Below are 18,527 nucleotides of genomic sequence, written 5' to 3'. Positions count from 1 at the left end.
GGGAAGATGCCTGAACCGCAGGCTTAAAGTCCATAGCAAACATTGTCTGGGGCCTACTAGGAGCTCAATCATCAAAGCCGATGGTAACTGACTCTACCTTTGGGTGTTTTGCAGATGTATGAGCGGTATCTGTTACAGCTGGTGGTCTTCCATTTTCCAGTCTCGGAATGGACATCTACACAAGACTCTGACGACGGCATTCCTGCCTTCCAGTTGGTGTAGTCCACCGGGCTGTTATCGATCCAAGACCACCGACCTTAAGAAAGAAAATTCTCAGGCTCAGTGGAGTGGCCATCCAAAAAATGTTAGCTTGATGCAATTCTCACTGTCATGGTTTTTGTACAAGCCGACCCAGAAGCTTTTGGCACCATCCTGCAGGATTTCCAAGTTTTGTTGGATGAAAAAGCTCTCCTGGGGGTCCTCGATGCTTGCCAGTGATCCCCCTGGCCAACATTCACAATTTTTTACTACATTTGAAGCAGAGGTGGGTAGAAACGGGTTACATTTACTTTGTTACATTTACTTGAGTAAGGGTCGGAACATTTCATACTTCTGAGAGTGTTTTGAAATCACTGTACTTTTGCTTTTACTTAGGTAGATTTGTGAAGAAGAAACTGTTCTCTTACTCCGTTAGATTAGGCTACATTGAACCCCTTACTCAAGTAAGTACATGCATTTCTCCCTCGCTTGTTTTCTTTCCCATGTCCCCTGAGAGAGCCCCTAACTGTGTGGCCGAAGCCCCGCCCCTTTTAAAGGAGCTGCGCAAGTGCCAAACCGGCATGTGTGTGTGATCCACCATGGACCCCAAAGGTAAAAAGAGATAAGTAACTGCACATAAATCAAACTTAAACAGTATTAACGTGATTTAATTTATATTTCAAAACGTAGGTATTTTATTTTTTATAAATGCATGTTGCGTTTTATTGCACTCTTTATGTTACCCACATAAGGGGCACATTATGCACCTTTGTTGATGTTTTTTTAATCCTCAAAATAAAATGACGTAAAAAAATTCGAATTATTTGATTTTATTTCTTAAATTTTTATCAAAACAATTAAACATTCCGCAATTCAGCAATATGGTAACAAAGTTAAACTTGGGCGGTTTCATACAACAGAGTAGTCAACATTACCGGGGACCCCCTCTCACCCCCATCATGGACTGTTCACTCTGCTAGCCTCTGGGAAGAGGTACTGCAGTGTGCGGTGCAGGACCACCAGGCTCCGCAATAGTCTAGTCCCCCTGTCCATTAGACTGTTAAATGGTCAATCTAACATATAGTTAACTTAAATCTAAACGGCTGCTAATCTGACTTTTTGCACTACTGGCAGTTTTTTATAGCTTGCCACTCCTTGCACATTGCTCTCTGCACTATTGTAATTAAAGCGTTATTGTTACAGTGTTAATGTTACTGTGTACCTGACTTGTTAACCTGACTGCCCATTTTGCACATCTGGTTAGCTACTCTTCTTGCACTATCGGCACTATGGTAAAATACTATACGTAGCCAAAATACAATACAACTTTATTTATATCTGTACATTCAAGGAAACTGTGGGGGTCAGATGCATCGACATTTCGTTCTGTATACACGTGTACTAGAATGACAATAAAGTAGATCTGAATCTGAATCTGAATCTGAAGTCATTTGCCACAGGATGTGTTGCATCCAAGTTAGTCATTTTTATAGTAGGCTAATACAGCATGTGTTGTGTTCATTATAAGGCTCAAATAAGGCTTTTATTTTCTTTGTCCAAAACTGCTCTTTCAACATTTTGGCTTAGCTTGTTGTTCTGCCTTCAGAGCCTGTTAAAAAAAGTACTGGGCTGTTAAATGCGCTATTTGTGCTTATTTTATTTCTTTAAATCATAATATAAAATTGTATTGTTTGTTAAAGTACTTGAATTTACCTTGATTATTTATGATTTATTTTAATCTAATGTTAAATTAAATGTAATTTATTGTTCATTGGATGGAGCTTAAAGCCTGAATGTGTAATATTTGACCACTAGATGGCGGGTGCCACACCAAAAATTACTTTGGAACAATAGTTGATGTATTTATGCCCAGTATTCAAATCAATGCATTTTTTTACTGAATGAAAGTTTTTGTACCGCTCAGAAGCACTGTATATTACACACTGTCCCTTTGAAATGATTGTCTGATTAAATGGTTGCTTGAAAAAAAATCAATAAATAAGACGTTACTCTAGTTACTCATAACTTGGGTAGTTTTTCCAACAAGTGTTTTTTTTTTACTTTTATCAAGTAATTATTTGGATCACTTCTTTTTACTTCTACTTGATTTATATTATTATGAAGTAACAGTACTTTTACTTGAATCCAATTTTTGGTTACTCTACCCGCCTCTGACGTGAAGTTCTGGTTTCTGTCTGTCTGTCTGTCTGTCTGTCTGTCTGTCTGTCTGTCTGTCTGTCTGTCTGTCTGTCTGTCTGTCTGTCTGTCTATCTATTCGGGTCAGGGTGACACAACACACTCTTCTGTTCGACAGCAGGGCCCGGCAGCTTTCACTAGTTTACCCCTGCCATATCATACAGGTTCCCTGTCCATCCCTTGGAACACTTCCAAACATCACAATATCCTTTCACAAACCTCTCCACTCATTCCTATCACCAACAAGAGCTCTAGCTTCCAATACATTTAGACCTCTTTCATGCAGTGCACTCATAACACCATCCATCCACGTCAATCGCAGCCCTACTCTTGGTCTCCTTCCATTTACTTCTGCTCTGTAGATCCTCTTCAACATTCGCTCCTCATCCATCCTCTACATGTGTCCAAACCAACCAAGTACTCTCTCATCCACACGCTTGCTCAGTTCCGCGACAACTCCAGTTCTGTCTCTCACAATTTAATTCCTCAATCTATCCAATCTTGACACTCATAACATTCTCTTCAAACACTTTATTTCAAAAACATTTGATTTCCTTCTCAAATCTGCATTCAGGCTCCAAGTCTCAGAACCATACAACACAGTCGGCACAATCACACTCTCATACAGTTCTCTCTTAACATCCATTCTCATACTCTTGTTACTTAAGTGTTGGTGAAGTGCTGGTTTACAAATAAATAACTGTTACCCATTTTCAGACATTCCACAGAAGCGTGGGCCCAATTGTCCACCAGCGAGCTGAGGAAAGCATAACAGTGACCCCGGAAGGGGATCCATGTTCTCTTCTTCCTTGGTTCTGGACAGTCCCCGGCTAGCTGAGGAGGTTCTGTGGGCGCCAGAACTAGAAAAAAAAAGAAATCATCAGCGTTAAGATCAGGTATCTAACGTGGTGCCCCCTGAGGACAGTTGAGGTGCCCGCGGCCCTGTTCTGTAAATAGATCACCAGTGCTGAGTCCTTGGGATTTTCTAGTAAATTATTTTTTTTATTGGTTGACTAAGTCTATCCAACCGTATTTTTTTATAATTAACCTGATATACCCAGCCACTCCTTTGCACATCTGTTCTCCTCTGCACCTCGTACTCCAGTGTTATTGTTATTGTATAGTGACTGGCTTACCTGAATGCCCATTTTGCACATCTGGTTAGCTGCTCCTCTTGCACTCTTTGCACTACTGTATAATACTATACATAGCTATAATTATTTAGTATATTATTAGCACTTCAATACTCCAACTCAATACAACATTTTATTTATATCTGTACATTCAAGGAAACTGCGGGTCAGATGTATCGACATTTCGTTCTGTATACACGTGTACAAGAATGACAATAAAGTTTATCTGAATCTGATATTAACATAATAACAACATAGTAATACCGTCATAAATTGATGTTATATAAATTCAAATATATCAATTCCAGTTCATTGGCTTTAGGAACAAAAATATCTATTCAAGTATTGATAATCATTTTTAAGCAATTAATTAAGAGAATAGAATATAATAGGAATATATTTATGTATTAAACAACTTTATTTATTCCTCTTTTTTTCTGATTTTATTTTACCTGGAATCCAACAAACCGAATTCCAATTTATGTATTTTATTAAGCAAATTACCAAAAAGTGTGCAGTTTTTTTTAGCTAGCTATCAGGCTACCTTTTAAACTTTGTAGCTAGCTATCTTCCTACCTTTTTGGCTACCTACCTAGATTTTTACATTTATTTGCATGCTATCTAGCTAACATTTTAACTTTTTTTGCTATTTATCAAGCAAAATTTTGGCCTCCTTACTAGCTATCTATCTTCCCTTTTTTACCTTTCTATCCAGCTATTTAGTTGAATTTTTACCATTTTAGATAGATATCTAGCTCCATTTTAGTTTTTTTACCTGTTTACCTTTCTAGAAGCCTGCAAGCTACCTTTTTTAGTTATTTAGCAAGCCATCTAGCTAAGTATCTATTTTAGAAATTTATTTCAAACTGGATGCCAATTTTTTTTTTTTTCAAACCTGGCGAGCTCTTGCAAAGTGAGTAGTACGTGTTGGTGCAGGTGCCAGTCTTCCAAGTTTTGTCCACGTCTATGTACACGCAGGCGTAGTTGCTCTTGGGTTCATCTTTGCCCCATTTGGTGTACGACAACAGCCAGTTGTCTGTCCATTTGAAGCGACCGCCTGTCTGTTCATGAAAAACCACCATAAGAATCTCATATAGTAAAGCCAGGGATATAGCGACCCTGCCTTCACTCTAAAGTGTGTCATACAGGGTTTGTGCACCTTTTTCATGGCCAAAGTCAAGCACTTCTCTAGCAATTTCAAGGACAATTTTTCCAGGACCGCCAAAGGAAGAAATCCAGCCATGACCAAAAGATTTTTTGGGGAAAGTTGGCTTTCATGACTAAAATAAAGCTGCTATCTTGCTGCAAATGCATACTTTGTGCTCTTTTGCACTGTTCTTATATAAGATCTATGATCTTCTTGTGTCAAAGTGCTGCTATAAACTGACATCAATTCTGCCATTCTGCTTCAACAATGCACGCACAACTTTAATACGTCACCTTTGTTTACAAACACGGAAAGGGCTCAATAGGTGTTCAGTAATAAGGGAATTCAATACCGAAGACAAAAAAGAAAGTGCCGTATGTAAGAAAAGCAGAAGAATAAGCCACATTTGGACTACTTTAATGATTTTGATTGATCTGAATCAGTATGGATTCAATCTTTCAATCTAAGAGACTGCTGATCTTTTGCCTTTTGTTTTACTGATTTTGATAATATTATTTGCGTGTTTTTGAAAAGATTTTTGTCTGGAATGATTAAAATAGAATTATAAATAGTATTTTTTTGCATTTTATCATTTATTTATATTACTGAAGAGTTAATATTTTTACTTTACATTAGTGTTGTTTGTCTTGTTGTTCGACTTTAAATCTGTTCAGTGTGTAAAAATATAAAATTGTTCTGTATTATTAAAAAAAATGGTAGCCCCGTGAATAATTTACTTGATATTTTATGTGTTTTTCATGGGTTCCTTGTAAAACATGTGGAATTGGTAATTACTAAATAGTGTGGGCATGATGTTGTATTATTATTGATAATATATCAAAAAGAAAAAAATCAGAGAAGCCTTTTGTGAGCCAAAAGTGAGCTGACCAGAAAGAGCCACTTCTGGAAAAAGAGCCGAAATTCCCAGTCCGGACGAGTCTGATAAACCTGTCCTTTTGGATGTGACAGTAGGGAGCAGTAAAGCTTCACATGACAACTCAATAAGGACTGGAGCCACCATCAGCATCATTTTTACGCACTTACCCGTACGAACCCTGTAAATAAGATGTTTTTGAGCCCCTATTGACAACCTTTTCCCTACTACAGTATACCCCATCGACAACAAATTATTCTGCATGGCATTCAACTGTGTGGTTCTCATGCATGAGACGAGCCACGTCTCTAAGGTGGATCTCTGTTATTGGTTGATGTAATGTAAATGGTGGTCTGCTATTGGTTGTCGTAAGTGCATCATGATGCTGATATTGTATTTGCTGAACTTCCTCCCTCAATGCTTATCTGTTGTGCTCCCTCTGCAACCACCTGTTACTCCACTCAACCAGCTAAAGTCACGTCATACCAAAGGTAAATACAATTTCATTTTTCCTTTACATGTATAATTATAACGTCATATGCACATATTTTACACCTAAGTAGTACTTACTTTTTTTTACTAATTTGTTATATAAATGGATGAGTCAGCGGACCAGAACCTGGCCCTGAGACATGTCACCAGATGGCTAAGATAGGAAGCTGTGTCGTCGCTGTCTTGGACTTCTTAAATAATTTTAGTCATCACCTGTATTTAAAGTTGCTGTTGACTATGTTTTGTGCATTGTTTCCCAAGCAACAAGCAATACAGCCTGGTCACCCTGGATGGGGGATAACCCCTTCTCAAGGTTTCTTATTTTCCTCATGCTAAGATTTTGGAGTTTTTCCTTGCCTGAATGTCGGTTTCAGATGTCGGGATGTTGTAATTGTGGCCCGTGCAGTTCTTTAATACTTTTTTTTGTGTTTAAGGCACAGGTGTCAAACAGGCGGCCAGATGAGGGATTGAATCCGGCCTGCGAGACAACATTTAGAGAAGCGCAAGAGAAAAACAAGCTGCAGGTTGAAATATGTCAACTTGATGTTGCCAAAGCCACGTGCCTCTCACAAAGACAATGTACTTGTATTTATTTCTCTCTCTCTTTCTTTTCCACCCCTTTTCTCCCACTCTGTCTCTGTCTTTCACTCTCTGTGTCTCTCTTTTTCTCTTCCTTTGTTGCTCTTTGTCTCTTTCTCTCTGTGTCTTTTAACCTCTTTTGCTCTAACTTCCTTTTTACCTTTTCTCTCTTTTCTTTCTCTTTTCATACCCATCGGCTTTCTTTTCTCTTTTCTCTCCTTTCCCTCCCTCTTTCTGTTATTTCTTCATCTCTCTTTTTCTTTCTCTTTAATTTACTAGTCCGGCCCCCGACAGGATGTTTGTTCTATCGTGTGGCCCCTGAGTTAAAATGAGTTTGACACCCCTGGTTTAAGGGCTACACAAATAAATGTGATTTGACTAATTTTTTTAAATGTGAGGTAAAGGGGGTTCAGAAGGCATTAGCTATACATTACCCCACAATATACGTCAATTAAACCTAGGTCTAGGGATTAAAATAGTAACGATAAATATTGTCATATACTTTATGCCACGATAAATAATAAAAACACTCAATAAAAGTCGATAATTTCAACTCAAATTACCACCCGACCACCGGAGAAAATTAGGGTGCTAATGCAATGAAAACAGTCACAGACTAAAATTCAGGAAACAAAGACGGTAACGGGGACCAGCCAATCAATTTGCAGGAATAGCTCATACAGTGGAAGTGAAATGACTACAAGGATAACAGCTAGCATACCAACTTGAAGCATGCTAAAAGAGTCGTTGACAGGAAAGGCCCCTAATCTTCATTTGTTTTGAGCTACTTTGGCAAGTTAAGAGTTTGGTTTAAAAAAAAAAAAAGGCAGCAATATGGATTGCAATGACTTTGCCGACCAAGACTGGTGTAGGAGTAATTATGGAATGGTTATCACATATTTGCTTATTATTAACGTCAGTACCGTGTGGTATGTTACAATAAAGTCTAATAGTAATGTTAGATGTTTTTTAAACAGTTTTCTCATGTTAGCCAGAGATAAGACAAGTTTGCCTTGTCTCTGAGTTGTGTAGGGTTCCCCCCGTATTAAAAAAGTTTAGTACAAAAGAAGCTCCAATAAACCAAAATTAAGAATGGATTTGATTCGCTCACCACGTTGCTATTGAGGCCGATCCAGATGGGCTGGTTGAACTTGGAGATCTGAAGCGTCATGTAAGCTTGCGCCACAGGGTCCAAGATGCTAGCCAGCTCGGCATCGTCCGCCTGGCACTGCCTCCGAGCCTCGTCCCAGCGCATTTTCTGCGTCACCAGCTTGTACGAGTCGTTGCCCAGTTTGTAGAATGACTTGGTCGAAGGTGTGGTGGCCACCGGTGCAATTTGGGGATCTTCGGAGATGGGTCACAATTTAAAGAGTGGATTGCTGAATCCAATAACAGTAGCAGGCTTACTTAACTCAGCCAATGTTAGAAACCAGGCAAACGCAACAATTGTTTCAGTCATTTGGAAAAACTTTTGAAATGTTTTAATATTAATCCTGAGGTTTTTGAGTTTTTCTTGCCCTCATGTAGGTTTCGGATCGTTATTAGGTTATTAAACCCACACTGAAACGACCCAACCTTGATCCAGAAATATTAAGTAATTACAGACCTGTGTCAAACCTACCTTTCCTCTCTAAAGTACTCGAAAAAGTAGTGGCACAGCAGCTGAATGCTTTCATATCCGAGAATAACCTTTTTGAATCCATGCAATCAGGATTCAGGGCTAACCACTCCACTGAGACAGTTCTGATCAAGGTAACAAATGATCTCCTAATGTCAATGGATTCTGGCGCTTCATCACTTTTGCTGCTGCTGGATCTTAGTGCTGCTTTTGACACAGTGCACCACAATATTCTACTAGAACGGTTGGAAAAATGGATTGGTCTCTCAGGAACCGTCCTCTCGTGGTTCAGATCCTACCTCTCAGATAGGACGCACTGTGTTAAATATGGTGAAATGACATCTGAGCCCTTTAATGTTACCTGCGGTGTTCCGCAGGGTTCAGTGCTTGGCCCCCTTTTTTTCAACATTTACATGCTTCCATTAGGTGACATTATTCGCAAGTACAATATCAGCTTCCACTGCTACGCAGACGACACTCAACTCTATCTTCCGTTGGAGGAATCTTCCACACTAAACTGTGGAAATTTGGAGGCCTGCCTCACTGAGATAAAAGAGTGGATGTCACTCAATTTCTTGCGTCTTAACTCTGAAAAGACCGAAATGTTAGTCATTGGTCCATCTAAATGCCGTGACTTATTCTCAAAAACTGCTGTGAACATTGACAAATGTCACATCACACAGAGTGACTCAGTTAAAAATTTAGGTGTCATATTTGACCCTGATCTAACCTTTGAGATGCATGTAAAGAAAATTACTAGAACCGCTTTCTTCCATCTTCGTAACATTGCCAAAATCCGTTCAATACTGTCTCAGTCTGATGCGGAAACTATAATTCATGCATTTGTTACCTCCCGTCTCGATTACTGTAATGCACTACTCTCCGGTCTCCCGAAGTCCAGAATCAAGTCTCTTCAGCTAGTACAAAATGCCGCAGCGAGGCTTTTAACTAGGACAAAAAAGTACGATCACATAACACCGATTTTGGCTAACTTGCACTGGCTCCCAGTTAGCCAAAGATGTGACTTCAAGGTTCTCTTAGTATTGTACAAAATCATACATGGACTTGCTCCCTCTTATCTTTCAGATCTGATCTGCCCCTATGTCCCGGTCCGAAGCCTACGATCTGAGAGTGCTGGTCTTCTGGTGATCCCGAGAGCAAAGAAGTGTTCTGCTGGTTCGAGAGCGTTCTCCATTCGGGCACCGGTGCTGTGGAATGCTCTTCCCCCTGAGATCCGATCTGCAACCTCAGTGGAAATGTTTAAATCTAAACTTAAAACTCACTTCTACTCCATTGCATATGAATAATAACCTACTCTTCTTGTCGGCTGAAAAATAGTCTGTGTAACATAGTGTACTAATCTGTGAAGCCCTTAGAGACTTATTGTGATTAAGGGCTATACAAATAAAAATGACTTGACTTGACTTGGGATGTTGATAATGTTGGTCGGTGCAGTCCTTTGAGACTTTTTGTGAATAAGGGCCAAACAAATAAACTTGAACTTGACTTAAATTGAAAAGTTTTTTTTCTTTAGCATTACACTGGAAAAAAAAATCCTAGCCCATTGGCAGTACATGTTTATTTTAGGGATAATTTTCTAGATTCAAGACATTTTTACCTTGCTTTTGTAGTAAGATGAGAAAATCTATTCTTGTAATAATATTCACCCATCCACTATCTGCATCGCTTACCCTTAGTAGGGTCGCGGGGGTGCTGGAGCCCATCCATGCAATCTTCAGGAAGTGGGCAGAGGACACCCTGAACTGGTTGCCAGCCAGTCGCAGTACACACAGAGACATAAGCGGTGCAGATAATGGATGGATGGAACGTATCATTCTGCTCATCTCAAATATTTTTAAAGTAAGTTTTTTAAATTTCTTTTTTCTAATCTTGGTAGAATTGTCTTCATAAATGGAACAAAATTTTTTAACAAGGTGCTCAATAAGATATATTTGCTTATTTTAGAGGGGCAGTGTGTAATATTTAGTGCCTTCTAGTGGTACGAAAAACTTTTATTCAGTACAAAAACAATAAAATTTATTTGAATACCAGTCAAAAATACATGAACTATAACACCAATGGTAATTTCTACAAAAAAATCAGAGGTCGATATTTGTCATGTTTGTCCTGTCCCAAGCTACCACACCGCGCACTATGGCACTGTGGCACTGGCCCTCGCTCCTACATGGTACGTGCCATCTAGTGGTCAAACATTACACACTGTGGCTTTAAGAATTATTTTAAGATTAAGCGTTTTAGCAGTGCACCTCTTCATAAAATCTTAGCAGATTAATTAGATTATTCTCCTTCCATTTGGAGAAATAAATGTAAATTACAAGAAAAGACGAATTTGGCACTCTGCGACTTAAAATAATTTGCCGTTTATAGGTGTCAGTGGCAAAAGACGTGTTAAATCCATCTAAAATATTTTTGGGATTTGATATATTTTTGATTAAAAAAAAAGAAAAAAAGAAAAATTTCTAGGTTAACAACTTTTATTTTGATAAAATCAATATATTTTTATATTTTTCTTCCTTCTCTTGGGAAAAAAATATCAATGACATGAAAATGTGTTTTTGGCACTTAGCGAGGTACAATAATTTGAGGTTTTTGCCGTCATTGGCATTGAGCGAGTTTTATCTATTTTTAGTGAATACATTTTCATTTAAGAAACCCAGGGAAGCTAGATTGCTAAATTAACAAGTTTATCCTTGATATGATCAATAAATTAGTAGCCTCTTCTTCTTTCTTTTTGGAAAAAAACTAAATGAAGTGAGAAGACGTCTTTTACACTAATAATAAACACGAATAAAATTTGACTTTCATTGCCTTCAGTGCCAACTGAATGTGTTAAATCCATAAATAATGATATCTTAATTCAAGAACTTTGAATTAATAAAACATGAGAAGCTTAATGTTAAGTTTGTTAAAATCCCTGATAGAATAAAAATAAATATGGCATTTAAAAATTCCAGTAGAACTACTAACCAAGGTTTCTTTTACATACAAATCCACGCTTTTCTCCACAATCGTCCACCTTCCAGAGTCCCATTTGTTTCGAAACACTGCCCACCATCACCACACAGTCAAAGACCTGCCAAGAAAAAAATGCAGATACAAAATGCGATTTAAATGGTAATATTCATTAGAAAACACAAATGAGCTTTATACAAGGCAGATGTTTTAGTGCAACGGGTAATAACTTATTCATAACATAGCAACAACATAGTAATACCTTAAGTAGTTTTTGAAATGCACATGAAAATGGTAGCCCTTCGCGCTAATCAGTAAGAAAAAAGTAACTCACAGCTCCAAAAACCTTGGTAGCCCCTGAAATAAACTATACTTGAACACACAAAGCACTGTGGTATATTCATCATTTAAAACAGGGGTCGGTAAAAGCAAAGTATTTCAATTTCTTTTGAGAGCGCCACAGATTATATTTCAAGATACAATTCAACAGAACCGGCAAACACTCCAGACAAAAGCGTATTCTTCAGTGCATTTTATTTCACTGTTTGACGTTTGATGATTTGATCAAATCTATAAAATAATAATATTGCCAGAGCTTGTGTCCTATATAGACATACACTATGTACCCCTTAAGTATGTCTTCCTCCCACAGTTACTTCAGACTGTTGAGGCTCATTTGGTAATAATGGTTTTAAAACAAAGTGCGAGCAGGTACTGAATATCACTTTAAATGTTAGTTTTACACTAAAAGTGAGAGAGAGAATGAAGATTTGATTGGATTTACTGATTTGGAGTGAAAATGATAGTTTGGTAAGCATGTTCTTTATGTTACAGTTATCTGAATAACTCTTAATATGTTACGTGATTACTGACTAAGATTGGGGGCGACAGTAGCTCAGGAGGTAGAGCGCTCGTCTTGAGATCAAGGGATCCCAGTTCGAATCCTGGCTTGTCCGCGTTACATGTCGAAGTGTCCTTGGGTAAGACACTGAACCCCTAATACCCCCAAAAAGCAGGTTAGCGTCTTACATGGCTGCAATACAAGGCCGCTATTGGGAAATGTGAAGCACACTGTAAAGCGCTTTGGGAAGTCATTGACTTGAAAAGCACTATATAAATGCAGATCATTTCATTTCATTTTCAGATATGCGCGTACGTGTAAAGTTAGTATACCGTGTTCTCTATTTTATTCTAAATTGCCTTCAAGTATGTCTTAGGTGTTGGATTCTATCAAATAAATCTCCAAAAATGTGACTTAATACTCCGAGTGCGACTGATACACGTTTTTTCCCTCTTATTCGTACATTTTTTTGGCTTATACCCAAGAAAATACGTGCTACAAGTGGAACAACAGATAGAAGACTATCATAGCCCTCATTTTAATTCCGAGCCAGATGCACTCATGAAAAGAGCCACACCTAGGTCATGAGCCATACATTCCGACCCCTGATATGAAGGATCAAAAAAAGAAGACCTCCTCCATGAAGGAGTAGCGTCCATCCGGTGTGGACGTCGGATGCCCTTTGGCCCAGTTGGTGTACGACACACCTCGCCCGTCGGTCCACACAAAGTGCATCTCCCAGTTGACGTCATTCATACCCAGCCACAGGTCCTCACCGTACTTCAGTAGCTGCGTGGTCAGAAATGCTGAACAGAAGAAGAAGAAGAAGAAGAAAGTAAGAAACATTGTCAGTTGATGAAATAGGTAGGACGACTAAAAGGTAATAATCCAGAACCCTGGCATACCTTGCTCCCTCTCGCTGACCACAGACACCAGATTCCCTCCCTGGTTTTTGCAATACTCCCTGGCATCTTGCCACGACTTTTTGTCTGCGCCCACAATATTATAGCACTGTGGAAAACAAGATAAGAAGTTAAAATGGCCCTAAAATAAATAAGCAAGAAAATGCACTAGTCCAAAATACATCTAGTCCAAATGAGTCGCCTACATTTTAGAAATAAAGATTATGTTTCCCAGAATACCTTGCCTTGGAATGCCAGCCAATTGGGCGCGCAGCTTCCATTGGGTTCTTGGGTTGGCGCCACAGTGGCGTTGACGAACACGCTGCTTCGTTGGCATATGGACGGCAGCTCGATTCCGCAGTTGATGTCGTTCCAAAAGCCTTTGGTACACACACCATGTTTTAGATTTGCCTTTGTTTTGTTTTTCTATTTAGATTTCTTTTGAAAGAATGAAATTGTACTTTATTGGCAGAAAAATGTGCTTATGTTAAGTGTTTTTTTGGTCCAGTTTTAAGCTATTTTAACATATATTTCTAGTAAAATGAAACATTTTATATGTGAAACAAGTAAATGATCTTCTGTTAGCATATGTTTAGATTGTTTTAATATTTTTTGTGAGAGAAAATATTTCTGAAAATCAGACTATTCTGGCAAATAAACTTGACTTGACATAACTCTGCAATGAACACTTGCATAACCAGCTGTGGAAGGCGAGTGACGATGAAGGACAAAGCAGGAGTAGCTAACAATAACAATAGCGACAAGCAAGGACTAGCTTTCAGTTAAATGACTGACATGAGTTGCTAGAGAGTGAAACAGTGGGGAAAAAAGATGCCTGAATGACAGGACTACTGAACCGTCACATAAAAGTCACGGCTGTGTATGGTGTGTGTTTGTTAGGTGCTAAAAGCACCACCAGGAGAAGCTACTTTTAAATTTTTTTAATACAGGCTTCCGTAGCAGTAAGATGGCTGCCAAACATGTCATCTTCCATATGATGTGTGATATAAATGTACATTCCTAAACTTACGAGTCTTAAAAAATCATGTTCATGAGTACATGTGTTTTTCCTATTACAAACGTTCCCTCACTTACAACCATTAGAGTTACAAAAAACGGTAGATATGAACATTTTTTCGGGACGTCGAAAAATATCCGCACATTGCTGTAAGTGAGATTTTGTATTGTGTGCACCTTTTTCAGGGTAGAAGACTGTACTGTATTGCTTCTTTCTGCTGTGTGGCGCTGTGAGAGGTCACCAAGCACCCACCCCGAAAAAGAAATCCGGCTTCTACTTCCTAGTTCGAGGGTTAACATACTATAGTACGTGTACTTTGACGTTTTTATTGTTTAGTATCTCGTGCATCAATATGGTTGGTGAAAAGTGTAAAGAAGAGGCGAGCCGTTTCTTTTGAAATAAAAATGGAATAAGAATGCTTGATGCTGTTGAGAAAATGGTTGGACCGCTTTTTTTTCATCCACTCTCTACCATGCAGGAGGACCTCTTGAAGCCCATCTTCCAAAATTAAGTTAAACTCAACATAATTTATCTTCATAGTGTCATGTCGCCAGGACAACCAGCTGGCCCCGCCCCTCGGCACCGGCTGTAACAGATTGTCTAAATTGCGTGTGTGCTTCTTAAGGGCGGGTTTTGGGGACTGATGATTGCTGGATCATTGCATTATTCTGTTCTGTTTTGCTCTGTTCTGTTCTGTTTGATTCGAGGAAGACCTGTCATGCCCGTTTGTCCGAGTTAGTGCCTTTAAGCCTGTTTTGTGATTATTTCCTAGTCTGAGTTTCTGATTGCCTGTAAGCCTGTTTTTGTTTTGTTTTTGTCCCTGCGTGTTGGACGACTTTTATTTTCTAAATAAAAGTAACTGATCGTTACGCAACTGAGTTCACACTTCCTGCCTCCCGGTCCGGTTCCTTGACACATAGAGCATATAATTTTATCAAATGTTTATTTTTTTGTACAAAACAATACAGGTTACTTATACAAGCCTTAAATATACTTATAAAAAACCTTACACATACAAAATTTAGCACTGAAGCAATTTACAAACAAATTCCAATTACATCTCGCTCACAAGTAGGGCAGCGTCTGTATTTGAATTTTCTGGACTATAAATTGCAGTTTTTTCATAGAGTGGTCAGGGGTGCGACTAATACTCTGGTGAGACTTATATGTGAACGTATCAACACATTATTATGTAGTTTAATTTTACATTTTTATTTCTGGCACTGTATATCAATCACTTTGTGAGAAAATCATAGAATGTTAGTTTGAATAGGCCTTTATATGATTTTATCCTCAAAAGTACCTTAACTAAGATTATATCCTGGTGTTTTGTCTTTTGTTACAATTGTATAAGCTTAGGTAGGTAATTTTCCCTCAGACACAAAAATGACGCAGAAGTCTTTTAGAGATAGCGCCTGGCTGTCTCACCTCCCTAAATTGTGCCTATCCTCCCTATCTATGCTTCCTTGGAAAAACACTGCATCATTGTTCAAGCCTACCATAGACAATTAGCTCCTCTCCCTTCAGGAGGGCTAATCTTTATTTTCCAAGGTCAGTTTAATATAATAGTGTGACACCTAGCGACCAGCATTAATCATGTAATCTTGTTTAAGCCAATAACAGGTGTTGTTTTACACCTGTGTTTTAAATGAATGTAGTTATATTGATAACTTAAACCTTGTCCTGTTGTTGGGGAGATTTTCTGAACCGGAAGAAGGAAGTGGTTAATTGTCCTGAATTGGAGTGGTTTACCGGTAAAAATGACACAGAGGATTATTTTTTTGTTGGGCGTTAGTGATTTGGTAAGCATGATCTTTATGCTAGTTATGTCAAAAACTCTTAATATGTTACATTATTACTGACGAGCATGTCTAAGATATGCGTGTAACGTCAGTGTACTGGCTTCTCTATTTTATTTTTATTTTGTCTTATGAGTGCGACTTATACATGTTCTTTTCCTTCTTAATTATGCATTTTGGGCTGGTGCTACTTATACTCCAAAGAGACTTATGGCCGGAAAAAACTGTAATAGGGTATTATCAAGATCAAAGAAGTATTTTTACACCATTAAGGTTAGTTGTCTAATATGCAGAGGCACTTTAAGATTAACTTTGCAGTAAAGAACTGTAATGTGGTTAAAGTGGGGTCACCTTACCCATGCTCTTGTAAATGGTCACACAGTTTTCGTCATTGTTGGCAAAGTTGGGCTCATTTTGTTCCCACGCTGTGTACGTAACTGGAGTTTCATCCAACCAACTAGGATGGAATGGGGATTAATCTTAATACTTTTTGCTTGGATTTTTTTTCCCCCAATTACCTAAAGGAGTGGTCCAGATTAACAATGAGGCCGATGTAGTACTGGTCCTCAGTGCCCTTGACGATCTGCCTCCAGAGGAACCTTCTTTCGGTGTCCCCAGTGATGACGGCCAGCTCGGCAAAGTTCTTTTTGCAGAAGGCTCGGGCAGCTTCCATGGGCAGCTGATCCGTGTTGATCAAGTACTGAGAGTCATTGTAGACGAGCCAGCCGTCTTCTGTGGTGTTGAATGCTGTAGTGCAAGCATTTATAACTGTTTAAATAGCAAAAACTAAAGCTAATTCTAATCATGACTATTTTTTTACAATAATTGCAGTCACTCGCTACTTCTCGGTTCGCAATTTGCGGCCTTAGTTCATTGCGTGTGGAAAGATATTCTGCGATCCATCATCCCCAATTCCAGATTGCTGCTAGCGCGGCTAGCAGAGCACAATTTTGTTAGGCCTGCCGGCTCTTTTTTACCATCTGTCCAAAAAAAGGGAACTGGACTCATGTGGCCATGATCCATTATCCCCGCTCGCAAATTCCAGCGAAAAAAAATTGCAAATCGTGGGGATTCTGGTCCCCATTAACCACTATAAACGAAGGATTACAGCATAAGTTCTTGTCTTACTTGGTGTGATGATGACAGGCTCTAGGTTTGGAGTCTCTCCTTAAAATTTAACAACACATACAAATCTTTTAGACTATTCTTGAAATAAAGAATTTATTTTTGTAATTTTATTTTTATTTTTTTACCTTTGCGAATCTGACAAATCCAGTCGTTGTACACTTCACAGTGTCGATCATTCCAGTGCCGTCCGTAGTAGGCTTGAACTTCTGTGCAGTGCTCTGCATCATTGTAGTTGTTGGGCTCCCCAAACGCCCAGTTCTCATAGCCGTACTATAACAAAATATATTATTAGTTGAATCAATAGTAGGAACAACAATGTGTAGTACCCACAGGCGATCCGTCAGTCCAGACAAATCCTTCATTGGTGCTGAGTAAGCTGAGTCCAATCCAGGCGGCGTCGGAAGAATGGAACCTTGAGGACAGATCAACTCCTTAAGACACTATTTGTTAATGTTTGTATGTGGGCAGCTTCATACTGTGCATTGCTGAGATCCTGAGCTCCATGGATGCTCATCAGGTCTCCTTTGATGGCCCTGCAAAAGTCCTTTGCTTCCTGCCAGGTCTTCTTCATATCTTTGTTCTTTTTATAAAGCTGCAAAACATAGTTGTGATTCAGGGTTTGTACACTTTTTTCATGGCCAAATTCAAGCATTTTTAGGACTTTCAAAGCCAATTTTCTATTTTTTCTGGTACCAGTAAAAGAAAAAATCTGGTGTGAATCATTTATTTTGCAGAATCACAAATATATCTGTGATTTACATTTGCTATTTTTAATCTCGAGTGTGAATTTATCAAGATATAAGATTTTTAGATCTTGAGTAAACCTCAAATATATTTGTTTTTGAGACAATTCTCTCCACATATAGGTATTGAGTAAAAACGACAGTAATATTTTGCTTAGGTTTTCAGTTGCGGGAAGTTCTTCCGATCAAAATTTACCACTGGGTAACGCTTCCTTAGTTTTTTTGCATGGCCCATAATAAATGTCCATAATTGATACATAATCCTTGCACTAGTACATATTTCATAGTTCCCTGTCTGGGTGTAGCATGCACCTATTCCATAGGGGACGATGAAGCTCCATAGGAAAATGCTGTACAAACTAATGCCATCTGCTGTTAATCACGAGGGAGGAACAAATGCAATAGCAAAGCGAAGCCACCAGAGAGCAGTATCTGCGTCATTTTTAAAAAGACTTGTTGGAAAAGATGGCAACAATTTCCAGCATTTACAAGCACTTCACCCCTTATCAAAGCACTTTTTAATCCTTAAAAACACTTAATTAAAATTCAAGCATTTTTGAGGATTTCAAGCATTGTACAAACCCAGGTGATGTCAACAGGACAGTGTGTTTTCTTGGTTTGATTTTTGGCTGCTCACCTTGTAGCAGACATTTCTGTTGGCCACCGGCGTCCACCCAGATGCACAACTGAGGGCGGGCGTGATAGAGGGTGCCATGGTTGCTTGGGCACCCTCAGCGAGTTTTTTACAGATGAACTTCTCTTTACTGCTGCAGCTGATAACATCCCATAAGCCAGCCGACGTTCCAGTGGCCAGGGCAACGCAGCCCGCTTTGCGGTCTTGGGAACGAAAACAATACGTTCTTATCAACAGTTAGTCAGGCATTAC

At 38.8% G+C, this 18,527-nt stretch overlaps 1 protein-coding gene across 1 annotated transcript in view; it reads right to left on the bottom strand.

Annotated features, from left to right (window-relative positions):
- Nucleotides 1-18,527, bottom strand: part of mrc1a (mannose receptor, C type 1a) — a 54,115-nt gene that overhangs the window by 7,745 nt on the left and 27,843 nt on the right. Inside the window, exons 12-27 of the mRNA XM_088322222.1 lie at nucleotides 18,279-18,478; nucleotides 17,375-17,490; nucleotides 17,229-17,310; nucleotides 17,024-17,168; nucleotides 16,899-16,937; nucleotides 16,289-16,517; nucleotides 16,127-16,227; nucleotides 13,194-13,333; nucleotides 12,957-13,062; nucleotides 12,685-12,857; nucleotides 11,226-11,331; nucleotides 7,731-7,963; nucleotides 4,423-4,588; nucleotides 3,102-3,254; nucleotides 327-443; nucleotides 98-256 (exon numbers count right to left, since the gene is read on the bottom strand). Of these exons, the coding sequence (XP_088178348.1) occupies nucleotides 98-256; nucleotides 327-443; nucleotides 3,102-3,254; nucleotides 4,423-4,588; nucleotides 7,731-7,963; nucleotides 11,226-11,331; nucleotides 12,685-12,857; nucleotides 12,957-13,062; nucleotides 13,194-13,333; nucleotides 16,127-16,227; nucleotides 16,289-16,517; nucleotides 16,899-16,937; nucleotides 17,024-17,168; nucleotides 17,229-17,310; nucleotides 17,375-17,490; nucleotides 18,279-18,478 (2,265 nt within the window). The remainder of the gene's footprint in view (nucleotides 1-97; nucleotides 257-326; nucleotides 444-3,101; nucleotides 3,255-4,422; nucleotides 4,589-7,730; nucleotides 7,964-11,225; nucleotides 11,332-12,684; nucleotides 12,858-12,956; nucleotides 13,063-13,193; nucleotides 13,334-16,126; nucleotides 16,228-16,288; nucleotides 16,518-16,898; nucleotides 16,938-17,023; nucleotides 17,169-17,228; nucleotides 17,311-17,374; nucleotides 17,491-18,278; nucleotides 18,479-18,527) is intronic.

Source organism: Urocampus carinirostris, chromosome 18, assembly GCF_059441175.1.
Source record: "Urocampus carinirostris isolate Australia breed hairy pipefish chromosome 18, RoL_Ucar_1.0, whole genome shotgun sequence".
NCBI classification, from domain to species: Eukaryota; Metazoa; Chordata; class Actinopteri; order Syngnathiformes; family Syngnathidae; genus Urocampus; species Urocampus carinirostris.
This window is presented reverse-complemented; position numbering and strand designations above follow the sequence as displayed.